The following is a 22,500-nucleotide window of genomic DNA, read 5'->3' as shown; positions in this document are numbered from 1 at the left end:
ATGAAAGTTCGAACACTGCCACTGAAATGAGATCAAATGAGGCCTTCCGGCCTCCGGACCGCCCCCCCGGGGATTGACCGCACGCGGTTGATGCGGTGGCGTGTGAAGTGAACCGTAGAGTTCGGGTGTTAGAGATTGCGGGTTGCGGATCGTTTGCCTCTACGAAAATATTTTCAGAGAAAACCACCACCACCAAAAGCATTCACACAATTACGCCCCTTCGCCTCTCGAAGAGATTCGATTTAACGGAGCTCCCTGCTACCCCATTATCAGTGCTTATCGGAGCGATTGCCGGTCGTCGTCGTAGTTGCCACTGATTGCAAATGCGCGAAATGCGCTGTTTGTTTCCGATCACTTAGCATATTTGGGGGGCTCTTTATTCCCATTTCCGTGCAGAGCATTTCCCGTGACCGGTCGGTCAGCCGGCCGGCGAGCGGACTGCTTTCCAAATCCGATGCCGATGCCGATGCAGACGGCGGCTCGTTGGGGCCGGTTGCCCGGTTTTCGTGGTTGTTTGTTGCGATGTTTTTCCCTAATGGACACCGACCACTGACACGGCACCGTTAAGCGCCAAATCACACACACACGCAGACACCTACCCACGAGAGTTTTGTGGGGTAGAGGAAAATGCCGGCATTTTATTTGGCCTTTTATGCCACCCCCTTTCCCCGCGTGGCGTGTCGTGCCTTGCACTTTCCGATGGATGGTTTCGATTTTCCATCGATGATTACCTTTCCGAGTTGATTTGATTTTTGGACATTGGTCCGATTTAAGGGGGGGAGGGGGGTCGCCGCTATTCTGGTTGCAGTTCTTTTACGATCTACTTTATTGGCCGGGCGGTATTAACTTTCGATTCGTTCGGAACTTTCTTTTCGATTCCGATTTCCCATCCGATCCCGTTGTTGCTGGGTGCTTGGTGTTGTAAAAATATGAAACACGTTAAGTCTACAGAAGCTGCGAGGGAGTCCTAAATGATATTATCATGGCATCGGGCCCCCCCATCCGAAAATACCAAAGTGCCAGGCGAGGCATTTGAGTAATTTGAGAATAAGCCTCCCGGAGGGACAAGAGGACCGATTAGGTTAGAGGAATGTACCTGGATGGAGAAGCGTTTATTTTTTTTGCACACGAGACGAGAAATGATAAAAACGAAACTTAATCCTGATTAAATTGAGTCCCAAGCCCAAGGTGAGCTCGAGCGACCGACCACAGGTGCAAACCGTAAAGCGACACGCGGTCGCAACGGAAGGAAGTGCGGCCAGTCTCGAAGTCTCGGAGGTCATGATGGTAACGGGGGTCCGGTGGTGCGCGAAGCGACGAACAAGACGCATGTGACGCATGGGGATCGCATCATTAAACTCCAGTATAGTGCGGAGGCCGCGGAGACACGGAGACACGGAGACACGGAGATGCGAAAAAGGCTGTTGGAATACCATCGGGAAAACAGATGGTAGACATATTTCCAACCACCCAGTATCGTCTCTTCTAATTCGTGTTTCTCTCGATGTCTCTCTCTCTCGATACCAGTTTTTGGAGTGCGTGGGGAGGCCCCAACTCCGTGACCGTCGTCGTCATGAAGGGTGTGTGATCGAAGAGAACCGACAGCCGTGCGCGCTCCCTCTCTCGATGTGGTGAGCGAAGCCGGCTTCGGTTGAGACCCGAATCACGGAAGGAAAGTGCCGTCAAGAGAAAGCATATTCTCCCTCAACCGACAGCTGGGTCCGTGGGTCCCAGCGGGGCGGCCAACACGGCCAGAGAGGACAGCGAGGGGGTGAAGCATAACCGGTAGCGCACGAAAATCGAAGCGAAGCATGCGCAGCATTGCGTTCCGTGTCCAAAAATCGCCGTCATGTCGCTGTCCCATTTGCAGCAGCAGGCTATGACTCTGGGTTTGCTCCGATGACGCTCTTCTCTTTTGCTCGTCTTCGGGGTTTTTCGGACGGATTTTCTTCGCTCTCCGCCGGCGGCGACGACGGAGAACGAACTGAACGAAACGGTGGTATGGGACGGCACGTAGCCAGCCGCAGCAGCAGCAGCCAGCAGCAGCCAGCAGCAGTCTACCGGACGGTCGAGCTTGTCATACTGAAATCGTTTTCGCAGCAACGCGCAGGTGACTTGGCCAAACCAGGAAAACCAGAAAAATCTCACAGCCACAAAACAAAAGGAAGGAAAAAACAGTAACGGCAAAGCGAACGCCGGGCCCCCAGTGTGACGAAAGTGATCTCAGACCCCAGAGCAAAAGTCCAGCAAAACCGAAAAACCAACAACCGGAAGCCATCCCCACGAAAAGGAGAAAAACGTAACACTGAATCCATACTGAAACGAAAAGGACTTCTCGGTGGAGCATTATCCTCCATCATCTCCAAAAAAAAAGAAGCGAAAACGATTAACAGTGAGTGTTTGGAGAAAGAATAACCCTGTGCGCGTACATTAAGGCAACCCTAGGAACACTAAGAACTATCTGTAAGAACTAGAGAGCGGTCACAAGACAAGGGCAACAAGGCATTCACCAAGCAAAAGGCACCGACGGCATACATATTGACCCGTGCAAAAAGCCAATCCAGCCCCCCACACGGCAAGGTAACGTCATTGCGAGAGCAGCCGCTTGTGTTAGAGTCCGAGAGACAGTTTGTTGTGTGTGTGTGTGTACTTGCGTGTGTGTGTGTGCATTTCGCTAGTGTCGATTATTGGCCGATTTTCTCCGTTGCTCGGAGGATAATCAGGCGTGTGTGCAAGTGCAAGTTGTGGCCAGTGGAAACGTGAAACGAAGAGACACGCATACGCAACGGAGAGCAACTGTTACGTTGACCAGCATCATTAGCATCGTACCGATAGAGCCGTGCCGCCTGTTAGCAGAGGCATCTTAGCATAATTAAACTAAAGTATTGAAAAGCCCTAGGCCGTGTGTTTTCCCAAGGAAAACTTGTACTGTAGAGATCCAAAATCGCCAGCAAAAGGACTCTCTAAGACGTCCTACGTCACAAGACGATCCGTGCACTCCGAACTGTCAACGGTGGAAATCGAGTGTAGGAATCAGTGATTGAAAAGCTCATCTCGCACGAAAAAGCGCCGCTCTCTCTATCTCTCGCTACCCAACACATCCAAGTAGGAGGGATTGCGAAATAATTGCTTGCCTGATTAGCACACAGAGTCTAGGATCGATCTAGTAGACCGCTTACCGTGTCGGTGTGTTTGTGTGAGAGCGTGACTAGTGAGCATTTGTGTGGTTGTGAGACACGCACTCGTGAGGAAAACTCGCGAGAGAGAGAGAGAAAGAGAGTATATCCGGTCGGAAAATAAGGATCCACTGGCAAGGATCTCTCGCGCGCGTGTGAGTAGGAGAGAGTTGCTCGTCCGCTCACTTGCTCAGTCGGTCGGTGGGTCGGTCGCTTTCAATCCGAGAAGCAGGCTAGTGGATTCGGTTCCGTGTCAGTGTGTTAGTCGTGAGCGAAAAAGTGCACAGACAGGACACACATTTGCGGGTGTGTTCCACATCGAATCCTGACCCTTTTACTCAACCTCATCCACTAGCACCAGCAGCAGCAGCAGCAGCAGCATTATCTCTGCTCGCGCAGAACGCATTGCCATCGCGTTTTCTACCGAAGGAAATTTATCGAAACTTTCCCTTGAGGTGTGATTGACCTGAAAAGTGCCAGTTCAAGAAACTTCTCCGCCTCCTTGACCGGAAGCTGCGCACCCAGTGATTGGTTCACTGACTTGCATTCGCTGACGACGCATTGTGTGGTGACGAACCGCAGCAAACCCTTCTTCTTCTACTTCACTTCGAGCTTTCGAGTGCACGAACGAACGCATGGATCAGCAGGACCAGGTGGCTCCGCTTGAGCTGAATGGAGGAGGCCAGCAGCAGCAAGAGCAGCAGCAAGAGCAGGAGCAGGAGCCGGAGCAGCAGCAGCAGCAGCAGCAACCGGACATCGATGGTATCGATGTCGGGGCTGGATCCGATGGTCCACCGAGCATCCTCGGTGTTGGTCCACCGAGTCCCCTCACCGGATGTTATCTGTTGATCATCATCGGTGAGCCACACTCCCAGGACCATAAGGATATCATCCTCCAACGGCTTATCAAAGGTAAGTCTTCCTCTTCTTTTGCATTCACTTTTACGACGCAACTAGTCGTCACTGGTGCTCGCTTACGGCCAGCAGTTGGCCAATTACGTCATGCGAAGGAAAAGGATGTCCGGCCCAAAAGAGGGTCCATACACTACGTAAGCATAACAGCCGTCATCGCCCTAACGCGCCTTCAATTAGCGATTGCAGGGGGGGCTCGTAAACCGCTGGACGAAAAGATTATCCAGTCCAACACGGGGGTGTGCGCGTGTGTGTGTGTGTGTGTTGAAGGAGAATCGTTAGCAATTAATTACATCATCCAACTGACACCTAAACCGTGCCTCCACGCGCCATTCTACGGCCTGAACTGAGGCAAAATTGTTGCGATACCCCGTCGGTGATGGTGGCCGGCGACCGTCGTCGCGATATCTGCATCCGCCCTACCGTAAATAATGTTTTTCGGACCCCAGACGGAGAGCCGCCGCTGCCGCCGCTGCCGCCGCTGCCGCCGCTGCCGCCGCTCCTCTTCTTTCGCTTCCGGTTCCGTTTTCAACGGTGGCGGCACCGGCATCCTAATCGAAGCCAAAAAGGGACGATGGGCCCCTTTTTTTGCCCAAAGGTTCATCCATTCGCATGCGGGTGCGATCCCGTTTGGGCAGAGAGGCCTTATCGTGACGATAAAAGCTCGGACAAATATTAGCCAAGGACAGGCGATAGGACGCGTTGTATACAGGACACGACACGAATAGAGCTATGGGTGCTAATGGGTGGTTTTCTGGTGGAGAATGTCTGGAGCTGATGTTCTGTCACGGAGGATGACGCGGTCCACCAAGCCGCCGGATATAACCAGACACAAATCATTTGTCATTCCGGAAACGACCAGAATTAACTTTGTTGTGTGTTGGTGTTTCACGAGGAAGAGGATCGTTGGTATCGACTTGGATAGGATTGGATTTCAATTTTGCAAAATATTTCAAAAAATTTCAACATCCCAGTTTTTGCGTCAACATCTTAGACCGATAGCTTCCGAGTGGGAAGATGAAGCTTCAGCAGATTAACTCGAGCGAAGGGCACCAAAAAAAAGAAGGGAGTTCGCTCAAGATTGCGGCCATATTAACGAACTGCTGCAACGTCGGCTAGCTACGAGAGCCCTCGAGAGAAATGCGCACCACCCAACGGAACGGAAGAGCTTTTGACAGATTAACGATAAATGGCGAGAAAGGAATTTGTCTGACGATATAAATAGGCACAGCGGGAATCGGGTGGGGTCCGCCATACAAAAAGAGGGAATCTCCTTTAATCATCGTGTGAAAAATGGCACTTCGTCTGGAGATAAGTATTCGGTGAATTCTCGGAGTGGGTAGGAAAGGAAGAGGGCTACATACATTTCCAACCTCTACTCAATGCTTCTGCTCCGGTGCTATGGACCGACTGTCCCTAGTAATAGTGTGACGGTGCGGCCATTCATCTCACTCGCTTCGGTATGTGTCTGGAATGGTTGGAACGGAGGCGTTCAAAGCATTTGTTCAGGATAATGGTGGCCCCTCCTTCCTGCCTCTGTGGGCTGCTCCCCACCTCATCATTAGTGGTAGGTGAGCGCAGGCATCAAAGGAAGCGAAAGGAGAATTTAAACGAGCATGGACTCCTCCACTCCTATGTCTGTCGACGACTATGTAATGCTCAATGGCATTGGTTTTAAGGATACAATGTTGTAGTTTATGTTAGGCCAACACTCGTTTGACGTGAGCCACGTGAACGTGGTGTAACGTTCTCGTTCTGTGCCTTCTGGGCCATTATAATCAATTCAGGCGTCTTCCAAGTCTTCCAGAAGCCTTTCCTTCTTGGGGAGAAACAAAAGGATCTTGGGTGTAATATCAGAACTATTTCTATTGCGCCCTAGTCCCACGGGCGGTAACAGCAAGACAACTACTTTCCCCTCTTGGGCTTGGGCTCTCGAGGGCACTAGACCTTGGAGGCGAAGTGTTTCATCTTCCACTTGAGCCTTTCCTTCTTGAGACCCACCACCAGGTCGGTCCCACCGCCTCTGTCTCACCAATGGCACACAAACGAGGCGATGTGTCCTCTGCCGAGGTGACAAAATCCAGATACTACGCAACGCAAGTAGTAGTCGGTCGAGAAGTAGAAGAAGCCAATCTCGGTGAAAGAACCCTCGAGAAGCGGACGGTCGCAGCGTCATCGGTGGTCTCGGTGGTCTCGGAAGGCATTTCGGAAAAGCCTTTTCCCTTTCTCTCGTGTCGGTGATGGCGATTTCCCACGAGAAGAAGCACAAGCGAAGTACCAATCACGGAAAAGCAGCTTTCCGGCCGATGCTTGCGCCTGGTGGTGATTGAATCGATGGCCACCGTCACCACCGTCGCCACCGTTGTTCCGTGAGGGGAGAGAGTTCCCGGTTGGGTTTTCTATTTTCAGTACTGCCAAGTAGTACTGGCCGGCTCCACACAATGGCCTGATGGCGTCCCGAGTGGGTCGATTATACGCAATGCTGCTGTTTTCGTGTCACTGGTTCTGGTGGCAACGTCGTCCACAACAGCCAAGCGCCAGGAGGTAACGGTGTCATTGGAGTCGATGCGTTTTGCGTGTGACATGCGATCGCAGCCGGCGGAGCAGCGCAGCCTCGTCCGGTCGCTTGTTAATTTATGAATGTGACTTCTGGTGCCCGGATCGCGGGTTGGATTTTTAAAATAATCCTTTCGGGGTCAGACCACCGACGAGCGCGGCGGAAGGAACTGCCACAAAAGCGGAAAATAAATTCCGAAAACTTGCTGCTGCTGCGCTGCGTCAGTCAGCAGAGGGTTTGTTGTTGCTGCTGCTACTACTGCTGCTGCTGTTGTTTGTTTCTTGAAGCTCCATCCCTTGATGAACGATGCAAGGAAGGAAGGAAGAAAACCGATTGTCGGAACGATAGAGAGAATGTTTTCGCCGAGCACAAAAGCGTTCTGCTCTGGATAGGAAAGGACATTCACACTGAGGGTAGGGTCCCTGAGCCCCGCACCGAGGGCTCCGAGTACATAAGGCTCTCTCTGTGGTCTCCTCGTTCTGTTTTTGTGGGGAGGATATATTGAGTGAATTGTGCCGGTGGCTCTTGGTGATGTTTCTCTCTGCAAAAGATGTTGCGAAATTGCGTCATCGTTTGCTGTTGGCTCGGTCGTCGTCGTGTTGGTTTTAGTGCGAACAAACAACAGCCAAAATGGAGTCAGATTCTTTTGCGATGGCGTTTTGCCCCATCCGAGTGAATGGGAATGTGGCTTCGACAAGGATTTGTCGAAGGAACTACACGACGCGGCGCGGCGCGAGACGTTTATGTGCACTGTATACATGGGCGGAAACGACTTCGTAATTGAATGTTCTTTCGAATTCGTGTTACCATAGCCGTAAAGCAGGACGTAATCGTGGTGTCCCCCTCGACCACCGACGATAAGACAGGACAGTGTCTAGCCTCACCGGCGGGCGCAGCTGGCAGGCGTTTGCTCGCTATGGCTGGAATGGCCGAAATGGAATCCATTTGATGTTTTCCCAAAAAATCCAACGCTCGTGCCGGTGTTTGTCTGTGTGTGTGTGTAAGTGGCAATGTAGCACGCTCATTAAGTGCAATCATGACTGCCGCGCGACGTTGCTGGAGTGCGCGCCGGAGTGGCCAAAAGTGGTTTCACATAAAAAAATGGCTAGCACTAGCAGAAATGTTTATAGCCAATGGTAGCGATGGCATCCTCTTGCTCCGTGGCCCTGGTCACGATGGTCTAGGGCCTTTTTAACGATGCCTTCTACTACACGATTACTAAGCCAGCCTCTCTCGCGCCGTCTCTCTTTCTCTCGTGTGCGCTCTCTCTCTCTCTGTTCTGTTGGATGCGATCCAATGGTATGCAAGGGACCTCAAGCAGCAGCAGCACAAGCTTTCATCTTCTAGACTTTTCTTCTTGAGGTTTCGCCCCCCTTTTGCAACCCGATCTCCGTCTCCGAGGGGTTTCAACTGCGGGTAGCTAAACGGAGCAGTTTGTGCGCAAACGCGTCGTTCCAATGCTGTTTTCCGGCATCGCTTTTTTGCTCTTTTTCTGTTCTCCTTCGCGGGACGCAGAAGGTGATGTGTGGCGCGGTGTACTGGGGTCGTCTGCGATCCACCTGTGCACAGGCCGGTGGTACGATCCCAACTTTACGGTTTGGCTAGAGGCTTCAGCGCGTCGAGCAGCAACGGTACGATGGTTTGCTTCAGCGAAAAGGGCTTCGCGGTTATTTGGGAAGCAAATTTTCATATTTTCCAATCTAATCTCGGTGAAACCGTCCTCCCCATGTGCACAGTGTGCTCAGTGGCCGTCATGCTGAGTTGATCCGTTTCTCCTGAATCACCACAGGACCACAGGACTAAACAGCACTCCAGGGTAGGGTTAGGGGTCATGAGATTCCTAGAAGAGAGGGTGGGGTGGGGATATAATCATAAAGCGATTTGAATCAGACATGCAATCAGCTGGAAGCCTCCCGTGAAGCCTCGCCGACCAGCTGATGATGTCCGGATTAAGTACAAACACACACACGTACTCATTCACTGTAGAGCTCATTTTCCGGGAGGCCTTTACATAGGCTCGGTGCTTTGCAACGGGGTTCGTTATGGCCGACCAGGCCAGGCCAGGCCACGGTTCTTATCAAGGACCTCTCTCACATGCCATTACGGACTCTTGTTGTGTTGGGCTGGCGCACCACCGGTTACATTCCAACACTGGCGAACTATGGCACGGCCAAAGGATGGAGTGTCGTTGGCATCCTTTTTAGAAAATTGTACCAACCGTAAAACGAGTGAAAAAGAAACCAAATCCTGCCAACGAACACGAGAGAAAGAGAGAGAGCGCAAACGAGAGCTGAGCGCAAGAGCGAGAGGTGAGGTCTAGTGCTTCATTTAAAATTCATGGCTCACGGTGGCCTCGGGCATCGGTGCGAGGCCGTTTTGCCCACTACTCCAGGCCCAGGTCTACTACGTGAGTAAGTTATATTTAAAGGAAAAACACATCACTCCGCAAGGACCTCCCTCCTTCTGGTTGGTTCTGGCTCTGGCCGCGGTATTCAACGATCGGATAGCGTGTCGGTGGAATAATTATAGAGCGGCCAAAAATATTTTTCCTCAAATTACGTCACGCCAAACACCGAAAAGCTCGGGGTGCGATCGAAGGAGAAAAAACCAAGCGACCGGCTTGGAGCCACCGGCACTGCTGTACTTTCAAAGCAGAGGGCCAGCCGAGTGTGCGTTATGTTGCGCTCCACTCCATCAATTATGCTGTACCGAGAGCCGTGGCCAAGGAGCGCTGGCACGGAGTGCGTCGAGTTCGTCTGGGTGTTTTTTTTTTTTTGGGGGGGAGGGGGGAGCTGACTCTCTCTCTCTCTCTCATTCTCTCTTTCTCTCTAAAAAAACTGGCTTTTAATTCGATTTCCGATCCAACAAGGATTGTTTTTTATTCCATTTGGAATGCGCGCTGCGGATTGCCATTCCGATGAAGTGATGCAATTTTCATAACTAATGCGTGCCTGGTATCCAGGACTGTACCTTTCCCTAGATGTGTGTGTGTGTTTGGCTTGTATGCTACCGATAATTGCTCAATGAGGTCATTATTCATGAGCGGTAATGATTTGGCTCTATCAAACCGGAACCGCTCGATCGCAAATGAAGCCGTTAGGCGTTAGTGTGTTTCGTGATTCCGTGTTGCATCGGAATGCAGCAATCGTGGCGTGTGCGTGCCTAGAGAAGGCCTGCCTCCCTCCCCTTCCTTTGTTGTTCTAGAATGTTCCCGTTTTGGGTCAGTTCCGAATACAGGATTCGCCCGGTGGAACACCGAAACCGAAACCGAAAGCAATCCAAGTGTGCCATTGTTCGATTGACAGATTGAACGCCGCATAGCAACGCCCGTGGTTTGCTATGCTCTGCACGGTGAATGCTGGCAGGTATAAATAATAGACGGAGATTCGGAGAGGGGCGCGCGCGATGGACGAGTAAACAGAGGTCGTCTCTCCAAAAATAAAACTCGAACCAAAGTCGGGACACCACCGCCCCAGAGGGCCCTTATACCATAAAAGGCACCGAAAAGGCCCAACACGGCTCGAGGCAGCTCCATATCGATTTCCCGTTGTTTTCGCCAACAACATTAGATGGGAACACAATCGAAACCAATGGAGGAGGGGCGGGGACTATCCGGGGGTCTACCTCCGGTGTAGAAAGGCCGGTCTGGTACTGTCTGTCTGCCACCACTCGCGACGAGCGAGACTGCGCGTGTCACAACACCGGTACCGACGTCACAGCCGGAGAATTTCCCAGAAAGTTGGACGTCGAAAGGCTTTTCTTCCAAAATGTCACTCAACCCAACCGAACCCAAAAACAACCCCTTTTTCCATCCACCCGGGACGCAGGACGGGGGAGAGAAGGTGATGGTGTAATTGTTTTTCAATCTTCTTGCTCTCTGAGCCGGATAATAATTGATGAATGTCGAAATCCATTTTCCTTCGGAACACCGCCGGCGGGGCAAAAGTTTGTTTGGCAGTTCCCAGTGCGGAAAAGTTCCCCAAAAGCGGAGAATTTCGCGATGGCGGTAGACATCATAAACTGAGATGTCGGTTTCTCTCTTATGGCCTTTCCAATACAATTACGTTGTTTGATTTGCATTTTACCCGTGCCCAAAATGGAGTTGTCACGTTCCATCACGAGGACAAGTGACAAGTGAGACGAGAGAGGTCATGGTGTCCCCGGTACCATGGCAGTCGCCGTGGTTTTCGCCACATTTTTGGCAACCTCTCCAGGGCGCCATCAATGCCCATCATTCCCAGCCCCATCCATCCTTCTCCCGAGGATCGTCGTCGTCGTCGTCGCCATCTTGCGCTAATCCCCGTTGTTGACAAGGCTTTCGATGGAGAAAGCACTTCACCGGGCGCGACAGTGTTGCGGCTAAAATACTAATTAAAATCGGTGTGGTCGTGATGGTAGTGTACTGGGGAAGGCGGAAGGAGCGGGGGGGAAGCAAAGTGATTAGATGATGAGGTAGATCAGCTTAAAAGCACTCTAATATCCTTTCGAGCACCATAACCACGGGCTAAATTGAATTCGTATTTGATGATGTTTCCACCTTGGTTAGGCATTTCAATTCCACCCAACAGAGACCCAACGAAAAGGCATAACCACCCAACGACCAAGGGGTCCGAGGGAGGGACTCTTTCTATTAATGCGTAAATTAAACACTTGTTAGTGACTGTGCCGGGCGCTCTCACCCGAAATGGTTGCTATAAACATGTCTAAAATGTTTATTCCCCAAAAAGGGGACTCAAAACAATGGCCACCGGCGAAAAGGAAGGAAGGAAGGAAGGTTGCTGTTCCACGAATACCACTTCCACTCCACTTACCACTTCACTTGCGTCGTCCGTGACATTGATGAGGTCTTGGGGTATCCCACCAGCCCCTCGACAACCCCAAAAATGGCTTCGTTGCCGGTGCAAATCTAAGCAAACAACACCATCGGGAAGTCGCATTACGATTTGCGTCACGCCAGCCGTTGTTGAACCACCAACCCAACAAGCGCGTCCTTCGCGTGGAGATCCTTTGGCCCGCCAGGGTGTGTGGTGTCAACACACACACATACACATCCTCTATGGGTCTTGGGGAATTGCACAAAAGTTCATAAATTTCGTGTGAAGTATTGATAAAACTACATTATCATCCGCATTCCCGTTTTGGGACCAGCAGCGGCACCACGAGGGAGTGGGCAAGAATGGGGGTCGATTTATGTAACAGCATGACTTGGCGGAAAAGTGGAAATTGGTTCCACCACCGGCACCACACCAAGACATCAGACATGTACCTTCCTCCCTTGGGGTCGGTTTCCTGTCAGACGCGAATGACTGTTTAATAGTTGAACAACCAACAAACGAACGAACCAACGAACGGGGAACGAGTTGCTGCAGATGGTTTTTTTTTGCAAACGCGTTTTTTGGCGAGAAAATTTGCCTGCACCACTTTTGGGATGTTTCTTGTTGACACCGGCAACATGATATAACATATGCTTTTATGCAAAGTTCATTGGCCGGACCAATGGGACATCCGAAATACGGAATACGCGGTCGAATTCGAAACCAAACTTGGCCGATTGGTTACGATTAGTGTGTGTGTCAGTGTGTGTGCGTGGCGGGCTTTGACATTCGTAATTGAATCCGGCGCCACAAGTCACCAACCTTCGGGTGTGTCCCACATTCTGTTCTGTCTGTTGCGAGGGATTTTGGGGCAACCCAAATTTGGAGCCGCGCCTCCCTTCTCCCCCTCCTGATTTCCGGTGGCATTCCGCGGAGGCGTTACGCAGACGCTTTACGTAAGGGCGTCTAGCAGGCGTTTCGATTCGTGAGGTCGATTATTGATCAGCGGCCCCGCCGCCGGGGGGGTTCGCGACACGCAGTTCGATGATGAAATAAGCTGATTTATGTTCCGATTCTTTGGTTCCCGGAGAACCCTGGATCTCGATTCACCTCGACTCGCCGATTGCAGACGAATCAATCTTCTCTGACGATCAAATTACGATTATGTAAACCAACATTATGTTTTGCATTTTTCATTCCTTTCAATCCGCCCCATGCGTGCGTCTCGGTGTTTGCAACATTACGAGGGAAAAAAGGGAAGCATAACGCACCCCAAACCCCGCAGCTCAGGGCGTTCTGCAAATGAAATAAGCCTTCCATCGTCGTTTCAGGGTTCTTAGTTGCCTCCGTATCCTGCTCCTGCTACCTTCTGTTGCTTCCATTGGTGTTACTGCTGCTGCTGTTGCTGCTGCTTATTGCTAATCTAATTAACGGAAAGAATAATGAGCTTCCATTCGATGAGCTCAGCGGCTTCATCAGACGCTTTTGTAGCCGCAAGGCGCACACACACACACACAGTGTTGTGTGAAGAGGGAGTGTTGCTGCCACTGCCGGTGGCGACCTTTGGCGTACACGCACAAGGAATCTCGAATTTCTCGACTGGCACTCGACTGGCAGAATGAATGCTCGCTGTTCACGCACTCCACGAGCCACGTGCGGACCCCAAGTGTATGCGAGGGGAGGCGGTGGGTTGAGGCTTTCATCGACCCCCCTGAAGACGCGGGTGGTCGCATTATTTATGGTCGCGGGTTTTCAATTGCCTATCCCACCCTTCCTCTTTTTCCACCCCTTTTGACCACTCGAGAAGGAGGATCAACGAGTTGTGCAATAACAGCGAAGCGAGCACGGTGCGAGTGGCTGAAGCAAAGTTTATCCTATTTCGCGGTTGACTGATTTCGACGATCGGTCACCACCACCACCACCACCAGCCTCAGCCTGCCTGTCGTATTCACCTTGCTACAGGTCACGGAGACGGTTCGGTGATAATCGGAGACCTGAACCGAAACCAAAGACTCTCAGGACTCGGGATTGCTCCCTTAGAGGGTTTCACCACGCTTCGCTTCTCTCGCATAGCTGTGTGTGTGTGTGCGTGGCGTTAGAAGGTATTAAAAGGCCTCTAGCAGCCGCATGGTCATCGTTTCTCATTCACAACGACACAAAACTATAATTAAATTCAGCTAAATCATAATTCATACGACAGAACGATGTGCAAACGAATTGTAAAATATGATTTATGTAAAACACCAAGCGCGCCGGTCCCCTTTTTTGGTGTTTTGCCAGCGACACGCGGCAATGCGTTTTCGATTACCAAAATCACCCTTCGATGAGTGTTTTGCATGCGTTACCAGGATGCGCCTTGCTGCACACACACACAGGAGTAATTGAAAACGCATTGACAACGCAGCCCGAAAGGGGTGCACCGTGGGTCCTGCTGAGCGAACAGCGAACAGCTGGATAGGAAACCCGTTCGGTGAAAAATAAATACTTTTTCCAAGCTGCGTTGACGACGACGACGACGGGTTGACCACCGAACGGGTTGAGTCACTTTTTCGGTGGGGATCACATCCTTCATCACATAAATCATCCATAAATCAATGATTGCGTGACCGGAAATAACGGACCGGCCACAACAAGAAACGAGGTCGAAAATGTGTGTAAGGTGGTTTTATGTTCCATTTAAGAAGCATCGCAACCGTCGCAACACCATTAACAACGGGGGTCCTGGGCCGGTTTTTTGGTGTCTGCTGAAATGGGTGTAGGCTTCACCACCGAGGACCGAGGGGGTAAGAATGAGTCATTCTTAATTGTCGCTTTAAAAAAAAGGGTCCTTTTATGGGGCCATTCGGTGGTGCTAAAGGAATGATTCCGTCGGGAGCAGGCAGCGCCATGTTGTGAATAATGAAGAACGTTGATAAATGGGACAGTGTGAAGAGGATTAGACCTCATGCTGGGTGGTGTTGGTCCTGGTGCAAGGTGTACGTTTTGTGTACGTCCTCTCGTGTCTGCAGCATTTTACATTACACTCGGAGTCTCGTAGTGCACTTCTGTGCTTGTGCACCCAGGTCGAGCTTCTCATGATTAATATCCTCACATGATACCAGCCGAATAATGGCGGCAATCAGTGTGCAACGAGCGGTCAGGTCAGCTGACCGGAAGCTTGCGGTCGAGCACCTTCTTCCGGCCAGACGATGGCCATCGGTTTATCTGTAGAAGCAGCCCTGTTCGTGTGTGTGTGTCTTCATGATAAACGATAGCCCGTTTCTGATGGTACACGCGACCGGTGTCGAGTCATGTTTCCTCCCACTGCCCGCAGCTGCAATGCTAATCAGAGAGATAGAAGCAACCAACCCACGCACATCACAGACACAGGAACGTGCCTTCAGCGTTGGAGAATGAATTTGACATGAACATCTTCACTTGTGAAAGGTATTGTTCCGTGTACTGTCGGTCAGCATTTCCACCAGAGAGCATAAGCATGTCATCATGAAAGACGACATCACATATACACACACACATGTATCGCGTCGCTGTTGAGACAAAGCAACGATTTTGATTGGAAAACGATTACAAATCAGGGACAAAACTCGGTACAACGATGTCACGTTCATATCGGCCCGGTGCCGCCACCGACATCACGGCATTGTTTGTTGAGTGAAATTGGTATTCATTTCAAAGTACCGAACGACGATGGGCGCCCGGCCATGCGCGCTCGCGGTACAGTTTATATTTTCGCTGACAGCACACACTTCAAACTTCTGGTTCGCGAGTCGCGCCGCGACATGTCATGCGTAAAGGCACAATCAGCCCCCAATAAGAAGCGTTTGTTCAACCGAAGTAAAAGCGAAATCGAGATCGAGCGGTTTCAGATATTGCAAAGCCAGAGAAAATACGTCCCAAGTTGGACCAGCGACCCGCTTTATTGATTTACTGGTCGCGCAGGTTTAATTGAAGAAAGTTTTATTCGTTTTTAATGGTCTTTCGTTGAACCATATTTTCTCTGCTCCTACAGCAGTTAATGGTCCCTCCCCGCTTCAGTTGGTTATCGGTCAAATGTCTCCCTCGCTCAAAGTGGTACACACAGTGAGCAGCGCACTCATTGTCACGGTTGATCATATCTGGGGTTGATCGCAATTGCAATCATACCGTCGGCGATGGCGGCGGCTCTGCTTGTTTTTGCTACCATTCCAGGGGTTCACCATAAATATCTGATGAGCCGGGTACGTGGTGTGGTGGGTGCACCACCACCGTAAAGATATTGAGGATTTCTCTAGAGCCGTTTTCGCCGTTTGACAACCAACCATGGATCCATATGGACTCGACGACTACTGGTCGGCACTATGTTATCACAGGTTAACAAATACATGTATAATGTATTTGCTCGTCGAGTGGAACTCGATGAGCTGCTGGAAGAGGAGCGAATAGATAGACAACATCGTTGTCGTTCGAACGACTCGTTGTGTCGTGCATACTTTCTTCGAGGACCGACCGACGGTCCATTCGACGAGAGAGTGATGTCATTTGGATGACCTTCTTCGTACGAGCGATGCCGTCACCGTCAGCGCCGCGCACAGTTCGGTCTCTACTATTAGGTACCGTCGCATTTTGTCGCGAACCAAAAAAAATCTTCCCCTACATCGTTCTATGTTACTGGCGCTACTGCACGAGCAAAAGAAAGTAACGACGACAAACAGCGAGCGAGCGCAAGCACTAGTCACGTTCGCAATGGCGTGCTGTGGATGTATAAAATCGACGCCAGGTGAATGAAAATATCAAACCGCCAAACCGGAGTGTCTCCCCTGAGTTCGTTTAAAACAAGCTACAACGAGCGAAGGAACGAACGAACGAGCCAGCGCGTTTGATATTAACCTTGAACTTGTGCAATGGCGCAGAAAACGATCCTATGAACAGCAAAATGATCAAATATTTAAATCTCCGGCTGCCGGCAATTAATTATGCTCCGAGCGCAGGGATGGGGTCGTGAAAAACTTACTCGATTGTTTAGCCGAATGTTCTACAAAACGGTGAATCGGCTTCGAACAACAGCAGCATCAGCAGCAGGCCTCAGAAAGAAGAACATCCAATCAATGTTTGACCTCGGGAAAAAAGGGCGAATCCGCCGTTTCTTCGTATTTTATTGCCGGAACCGGATCAACCCGATTATGTGCTGAAAGCTTTACGTTTTGGAAGGGGAGGGAGGTCGATCCGACATAATTGTCAGCTAGATGCTCATTAATTATGCCGACCGAAATGAGATTACTTTGGAAAATTGGAACCCATCAAACCGAGAGGCATGTGAGACGCGATCGACAGACAGATACGCGGCTCTCTCTCTCTCTCTCACGGCGAGTGGTCCCTGGTCCCGTGATGGACAAGGTAATTAATTGAATTGATTGCGCCGAAGACTCGGCGGAGGATTGCTAATCATTTGCTGTGACATTGACGAGCCTGGAGCCCGGATTGGCGCTCCGGTAAACAGCATCCCGAAGACGCGGAAACTGCTGCTGCCTTTACAAGGTGGACAGAAGGAGCGCCAAGGCAACCATTGGCATTAGTGACCACGGGAAAAGCGCTCCTACGGTCGAGGCTTTCGGTGCGGAAAATGAAAACCCAATACCGGCTCTTGATCGATCAGGTAGCGGCGGTGGCGGCTTAGCGTCGAATCCGTTGCAGTAGTCCTCATCGTTGCACGTGCTGCAACCAAGCACCTTAACCATGCGCCAGCTCGGTTGACCGCACAGGTTGGCACGCCTTAGAGTGCAGCTTTTGACCGTGCCGGTCCGGTTGCCGTGAGCATTAGCAAGCCGCAACTCAAAGCACATAAACTCGGCCGCATCTTGCGGTGGTAGTTCGTGGTACTGCGAAACGTTTGTTAGCTGCTGAAAGTTGGCATGCACACTGTTGACCCGCTCCAGGGTGCACTCGATAAGCTCCTCGTTCGTACCGCAACTATCCCAACCGCACTGATGGCAGCGCAATGCATTGACTTCTGAAAATTCGAAATGCCAGCCAAACGATTATCACTCTCGATAGGGTTTCGTTGGTTTGTTGGAACTTACGATGACCCAGGAGCAGCCAGAGCACCAGAACGGTGAAGGTTGCTACAACGCCCATTATGACCATCTGCCTTCGGGAAATTACAATCCACAACTGAGCGTAGGCCCGAGGCTTTAACCAATCCAATACGTGCCCACAAACAACGGGTACGTGCTTGGATACGCTTTTACAATGATCGTACTGCATTTCACAACAATCTGCTTGACGTCACGAGATCGTGTTGCACTCCAAGGTGCGATGAAAAGTGCAAATCAAACAGCCATCATCATCATCGCATGACAAAGCATTTCAATGTCTGCGTTCGTTACGGCACCATAAAGATGACTTCAGTGCTACTGCTCTTTGCTAATCCATTCGTTTTTTTCTTTTCCATTTTTCCTCTCAATTCACAGGCTTTCTGTCATGGAATGTCGTTGATTATCATGTCGACTTGGAGGAGGAGCTGCAGACGATCACGCTGCAGGCGCTGGAAGGCGAGGAAGGCAAGCATGGTAAGTAATGTATAATGTGTCCCCTCCACTCGGTGCGTGTTATGCTCATCATATCGGAACCGTTTTATGAAGGAAACGTAGACATCAAAGGGAAGGCAAGAGGAGGGAGCAAAAAATCCGCCCCAAAAATTGTGCGTTTTTCGGTGCCTCGTTTCGGGGGACACCTTTTAAATCTGGGCCCGCTTTTAATGTGACCGCAATTAAGCGGTAACTATAGCCGGTAGCCTCGGATGGGTCCTCGAAACTCTCCGAAGGTCGGGCCGGACATAATCCGTGGCCGTCTAGCGAGCGAACGGAACTCCCAGGGGGAGGGAGACAAGGTCAAATGTAAGAGGAAAGTTTTTGGAGGAAAATAATTCATTAACTTGGAACGCCGTCGCCCCCCACGGGTGACCGGCAGACCAGCCGGCCGGCCGCATAATCTACTCGAGAACGAACGGAGCAGATTCGAACGCAGGAAAGAACCGTAGGAGGAGGGCATAGGAGTTGAAACCTGCTGCGAAGGAACGGTGTTCGAACGCCCGAAGCACCACGGGTGGCAACCGGGTAGTAATGAGTAACGCGTGTTTGATAAGAATTTATAGCCACCAACACAAACCGAGCGCCCTTCGGACGCGGGAAACTTCTTGTATTTTGAGATTAGTTTTTCGCAGGACATAATGAAATTTTGGCCCACCAGAAAGGAGCTTTTTCTTGGGCCTTTTTTGTTTCTGTTTTGTTTCCGGAGCAGCAAAGCAAAGAGAAGAAAAGAAGCGAAATACCTTTTTATGAAGTAATGCGGGTGTTTTTACTCCCGTCGATCGCTAAATTGTCCTCAAATTGTTACGATCCTACGGACGGACGGACGGACGGAGTTCTCGCCCCTTTCTGTACCTTTTCAAAATTTCATTTTAACACAATTAGCAGTAAATTTAAGATGGACCACGCAGCGGTAGCAGGTGTTATTGCCTTTCGAATCGTTCCCCCAATTGTTTGCCAATTTATTACGAAACCGAAAACCCTCGACGCTATCAATATTAGAGTAGATTGTAGCAAAATGTCTTTCAAAAGTCGCTCTGGTGCGCCCAAAAGCTGTCCTTGAGAAATCACATTTTCACCATACCATTCAGAGTTCAGTTGGTGGCAGTAAGGCTTATCCATGCTGCAACATTGTGTGCGATTCGCATCGTGAGGTGCTGGTGATACGTGCCGAATGGCGCAGTCCGGTCACACATCCACACACCCTTGCTGCTCCAAAGGCTTGTAACCAGCCAGCGGGAGCCAAAAATCGATAATATGTGTGCTAAATTTAGAGCAAAAATCGTGCAGGTGCATCCTCTGGCGGCAGCAGGACTGCAACATGATGATGATGATGGTGATGATGACGATCGTCATCAGCATCATCGTCACCGTCGTCGTCGTCGTGGTCGTCGTTGTAGTCCTGTCACCGGGATTGTTTTTCATTGTTGCACTACTCCGACAGTCGCGAGCAAGAAAATGGCGACTGTGGACAATGCGACCGGCATCGGCGAACGAGGATTGAGAGAAATTCAAAGAAAATGTAATTTCAACCCCGCTCATCCTCGTGCTGAAGCCGTCGGAAATGGAAAAAAGGGACATTGGCGGCGTACCATTGGCGAACCGATCGATCGCTACTGCTGGTGGCTGGTGGGAGAGCTGCTAGGCGGCCCCGGCATCGGGCATCTGTTCGGATCGGAGCTGATTGTCCAGCTTCATCCGCTGATACTGATTGTGTGCTTCCATGCATGAGCATGACAATCTTAGATGAGTTGTTTGTGGATTCGTGGAATCGTTTTTACGACTCTGCGACAACAGCAGCAGCAAGGCATACGCGAGCTCGCGTCCATGTTTTTATTGTTTTCTTCGATTGGATGAGCATTCGGTGTGATTTGAATACGGGCACAGGAGGTCGGTCTCGTAAATTTAATCCAGAAAAGAACGGATTTTTCTCTAATTTATTACTCTCTTAGTTCGTACGCGCGGTCTGCAGTAAATCCTTTTGGCTGTGTTGTAGACATTTCCAACTAGCAGCATTATATAGGGAGAAGAGTACATTGTGTATAGTACAAGCACCGAACCATGAAGCGCCCGTGTTTCTATGCCTGAGGACCACACATTCGTTAACGTTTTTCTCGTGTTTTTCCTTCTCTTTTCGTGTACAATGAATGGGGCTGGTGAAAGGCACGTGAATATAATTCAACGGAAACCCTAACACAACGTACATGTTGCCCTGTGACCGTGCCGTCATTTTCTGTGTTGATCAAAAGCATATAAAAAGGCTGTTCTGCTGTTGCCTTTGAGGTGGTGGATAAAAGGATTTTGGATCGTTATGTTGTCGATGCTTTAACTGCAACATATGCAGCATAATTTCATTCAAATAATGTACAGTAAAATGGCCTTTTTGGAATGGAAATCATTCCATCATTTGATGCGGAAAATCCGTCGAGGGAAATCGCTACACCAAGTGAATCCCAATTGATTGATCTGAAAACTGATGCAGAAACATAACAGATCGAGTAGATTATAATTCAATTCCGGTCTCCAAACGAACTCTTCGCTCTTCGATCGAGACCATCGAGAGACACGCACACGGCCCACAGCACGCACGCACGCACGTGCGGTGGCGTTGGTTTGTCGTGGTAGTAATTCCATTAATCTGAAATAGGAAACATATCCCGCTATCGATTTTGGGTCGAACGAAGCTAATTTATGTCGGAACAGCCAAGCCCACCCATATATACCGAAGGATCCAATGGAGAGTCGAGTAGTCGAAGCGTCTCGCCAGGACCACGACACGACGACACGACGAAAGGAATAAACTGGGTAAATGAATTGATACCGTATCTTCCCAAGCACTGGCGTGGTCTTCCCGTTTATCAATGTCGACGCGGCATTGGCCGTCGTGCAGAGGGCATACGTGCATATGTCTTCGGTGGCACCTTCTGCCCCGAGGCCATCAATTTAGTCGTCTCGGTTCGATACAGAAGCCCCCGCTTTCCTGTACCGAATGTGACAGAAGCGGCTGCAAATGGCGTATCAGGAATGCGGTGCGGTACGAGGCATAAATCAATGGAGGCGCGCGCGCAACGGTGGCGTAATTTCCTGTTTCCTGCAACCCTAAGGGGCCGCCCCGTCGACTGTGTGCAGTAGAGCTAAGCCATATCATCCCCTCTTGGGTGGTTGGTTCGCTCGATAACCTCCATCCAGCAGCCGTAATGAGCAAAAGCTATCGCGTTAAAATCACATAATAACTGAACTAACCGAACGAACCAATTCCTTCTCTTCGGTGCCCTTTTTGCGCGAAGAGAAACGAATGAAGAATAAAGTACAAAAGAACAGCGAACGAACATCATGCTCGAATGCTTGCTAGCTACTCTTTCGATGATCAGTAATGAAAGGAAAAAGATTCGTTTTACTTCCGGAAACAGGCAAGTTTCTGATTGATAATAGAACCGTTCGGGCGTAGTGGCAGAGCGAGCAAGTTTTTACTTTTCCAACTTATCCACCGAGGTTCGGCTTCGTCTTAGTAGTTCTCGGTTCAATTGTTTACATTCGCAAGTTCAAAGTTGATAAAGAATTGTTAAAAAGAAAGATTAAAAACACCCTTATCAACGAACTCGATACACTTGACCGCACAGAGATTGGTCGGACGTTGACTTGGAATGAATTACAGTAAAAACTGATCCATTTGTGAACCATTTTTTGTTTGGGGTATAATTGAGCAAGGAAAAATCTGGAAGCTGTATGCACCGTTTGATGAAGGTTAACCATACGAAGGCGTTGAACTGGAACAGACCTTTCTCAAGTTCTCACCCACTGTCTCAGGCAGAGATAAAGAGAGCCTCAAAGCGCCTGTTGAATGGTAAACAGTTAAAGCAACATTGCATAAAGTAATACAAGAATCCGAACACATCCGGTGCGCAGACCACTCGGTAGTTTAGTTGGTGGGGTAGGCGCTTGGTTGGCTTGGTGGAATGAAGTGCTTAATGACCTATAACAACCCATTCAAAGCTCGATGAGCGATAAGCCGTTCGATTTGACCGGATATCGAGGCCAGGTTCTTTGTCTTGTTTGAAGAGGGAGAACGATGCTCGCCGGCCTCGTGTGTGTGTGTGTGGTGTAGTGGCTGGTTGTTTTCCGATGTAACTTTTATCGTACATTAAGTGACTGCTTCTTATCACACCCCATCACGCATCTAATAAATAGTGCTGCGTGTGCCAAAGGAGGCGCTAGTGACGAAGCACAAGCGTAACCGGTTAATCACGGACAGATTTCGATCCGAAACGTGTACCAAACAGCAGTAGAATGTGTACAATGAAGATCACCCTGGGACTACTAACACTGTGCGTGCTGCTAGCACTGACGAGAGGTCAAATTGAAGGCAACACTACCGCCAGTCCTGCACCAACCATCACTACACCAGCAACCCAGACCGCTCCAGTAACAACTACCGAGGCAGCTCCAGCAACAACTACGGCTGGTCCTGCAACAACGAC

The 22,500-nt window shown here is 50.2% G+C and overlaps 2 protein-coding genes across 2 annotated transcripts in view; one reads left to right on the top strand and one right to left on the bottom strand.

The window, feature by feature from the left end:
• The first annotated feature begins 2,103 nt into the window (after window positions 1-2,103).
• Window positions 2,104-22,500, top strand: part of LOC125950758 (microtubule-associated protein futsch) — a 46,023-nt gene continuing 25,626 nt past the window's right edge. The window contains exons 1-2 of the mRNA XM_049679009.1: window positions 2,104-4,088; window positions 17,906-18,004. Of these exons, the coding sequence (XP_049534966.1) occupies window positions 3,812-4,088; window positions 17,906-18,004 (376 nt within the window). The 5' untranslated portion in view covers window positions 2,104-3,811. The remainder of the gene's footprint in view (window positions 4,089-17,905; window positions 18,005-22,500) is intronic.
• LOC125952785 (uncharacterized) lies at window positions 16,559-17,593 on the bottom strand. Its single transcript, XM_049682495.1, has 2 exons — window positions 17,516-17,593; window positions 16,559-17,445 (listed from the first exon to the last, which is right to left on the bottom strand). The coding sequence occupies exons 1-2, from the start codon at window positions 17,577-17,579 to the stop codon at window positions 16,967-16,969; spliced, it is 543 nt and encodes a 180-aa protein (XP_049538452.1). The 5' UTR covers window positions 17,580-17,593; the 3' UTR covers window positions 16,559-16,966.

Source organism: Anopheles darlingi, chromosome 2 (assembly GCF_943734745.1).
Source record: "Anopheles darlingi chromosome 2, idAnoDarlMG_H_01, whole genome shotgun sequence".
Taxonomy (NCBI): domain Eukaryota; kingdom Metazoa; phylum Arthropoda; class Insecta; order Diptera; family Culicidae; genus Anopheles; species Anopheles darlingi.
The sequence above is the reverse complement of the archived record's forward strand: the minus strand, read 5'-3'. Positions and strand labels throughout refer to the sequence as shown.

What these genes read in the sequence shown, in the direction of transcription:
- LOC125952785 (XM_049682495.1), bottom strand. Translation starts at nt 17,579, where the DNA reads ATGGTCATAATGGGCGTTGTAGCAACCTTCACCGTTCTGGTGCTCTGG. An exon ending in CTGGCTGCTCCTGGGTCATC is followed by an intron (nt 17,446 to 17,515) that starts GTAAGTTCCAAC and finishes TCGAATTTTCAG; the next exon opens with AAGTCAATGCATTGCGCTGC.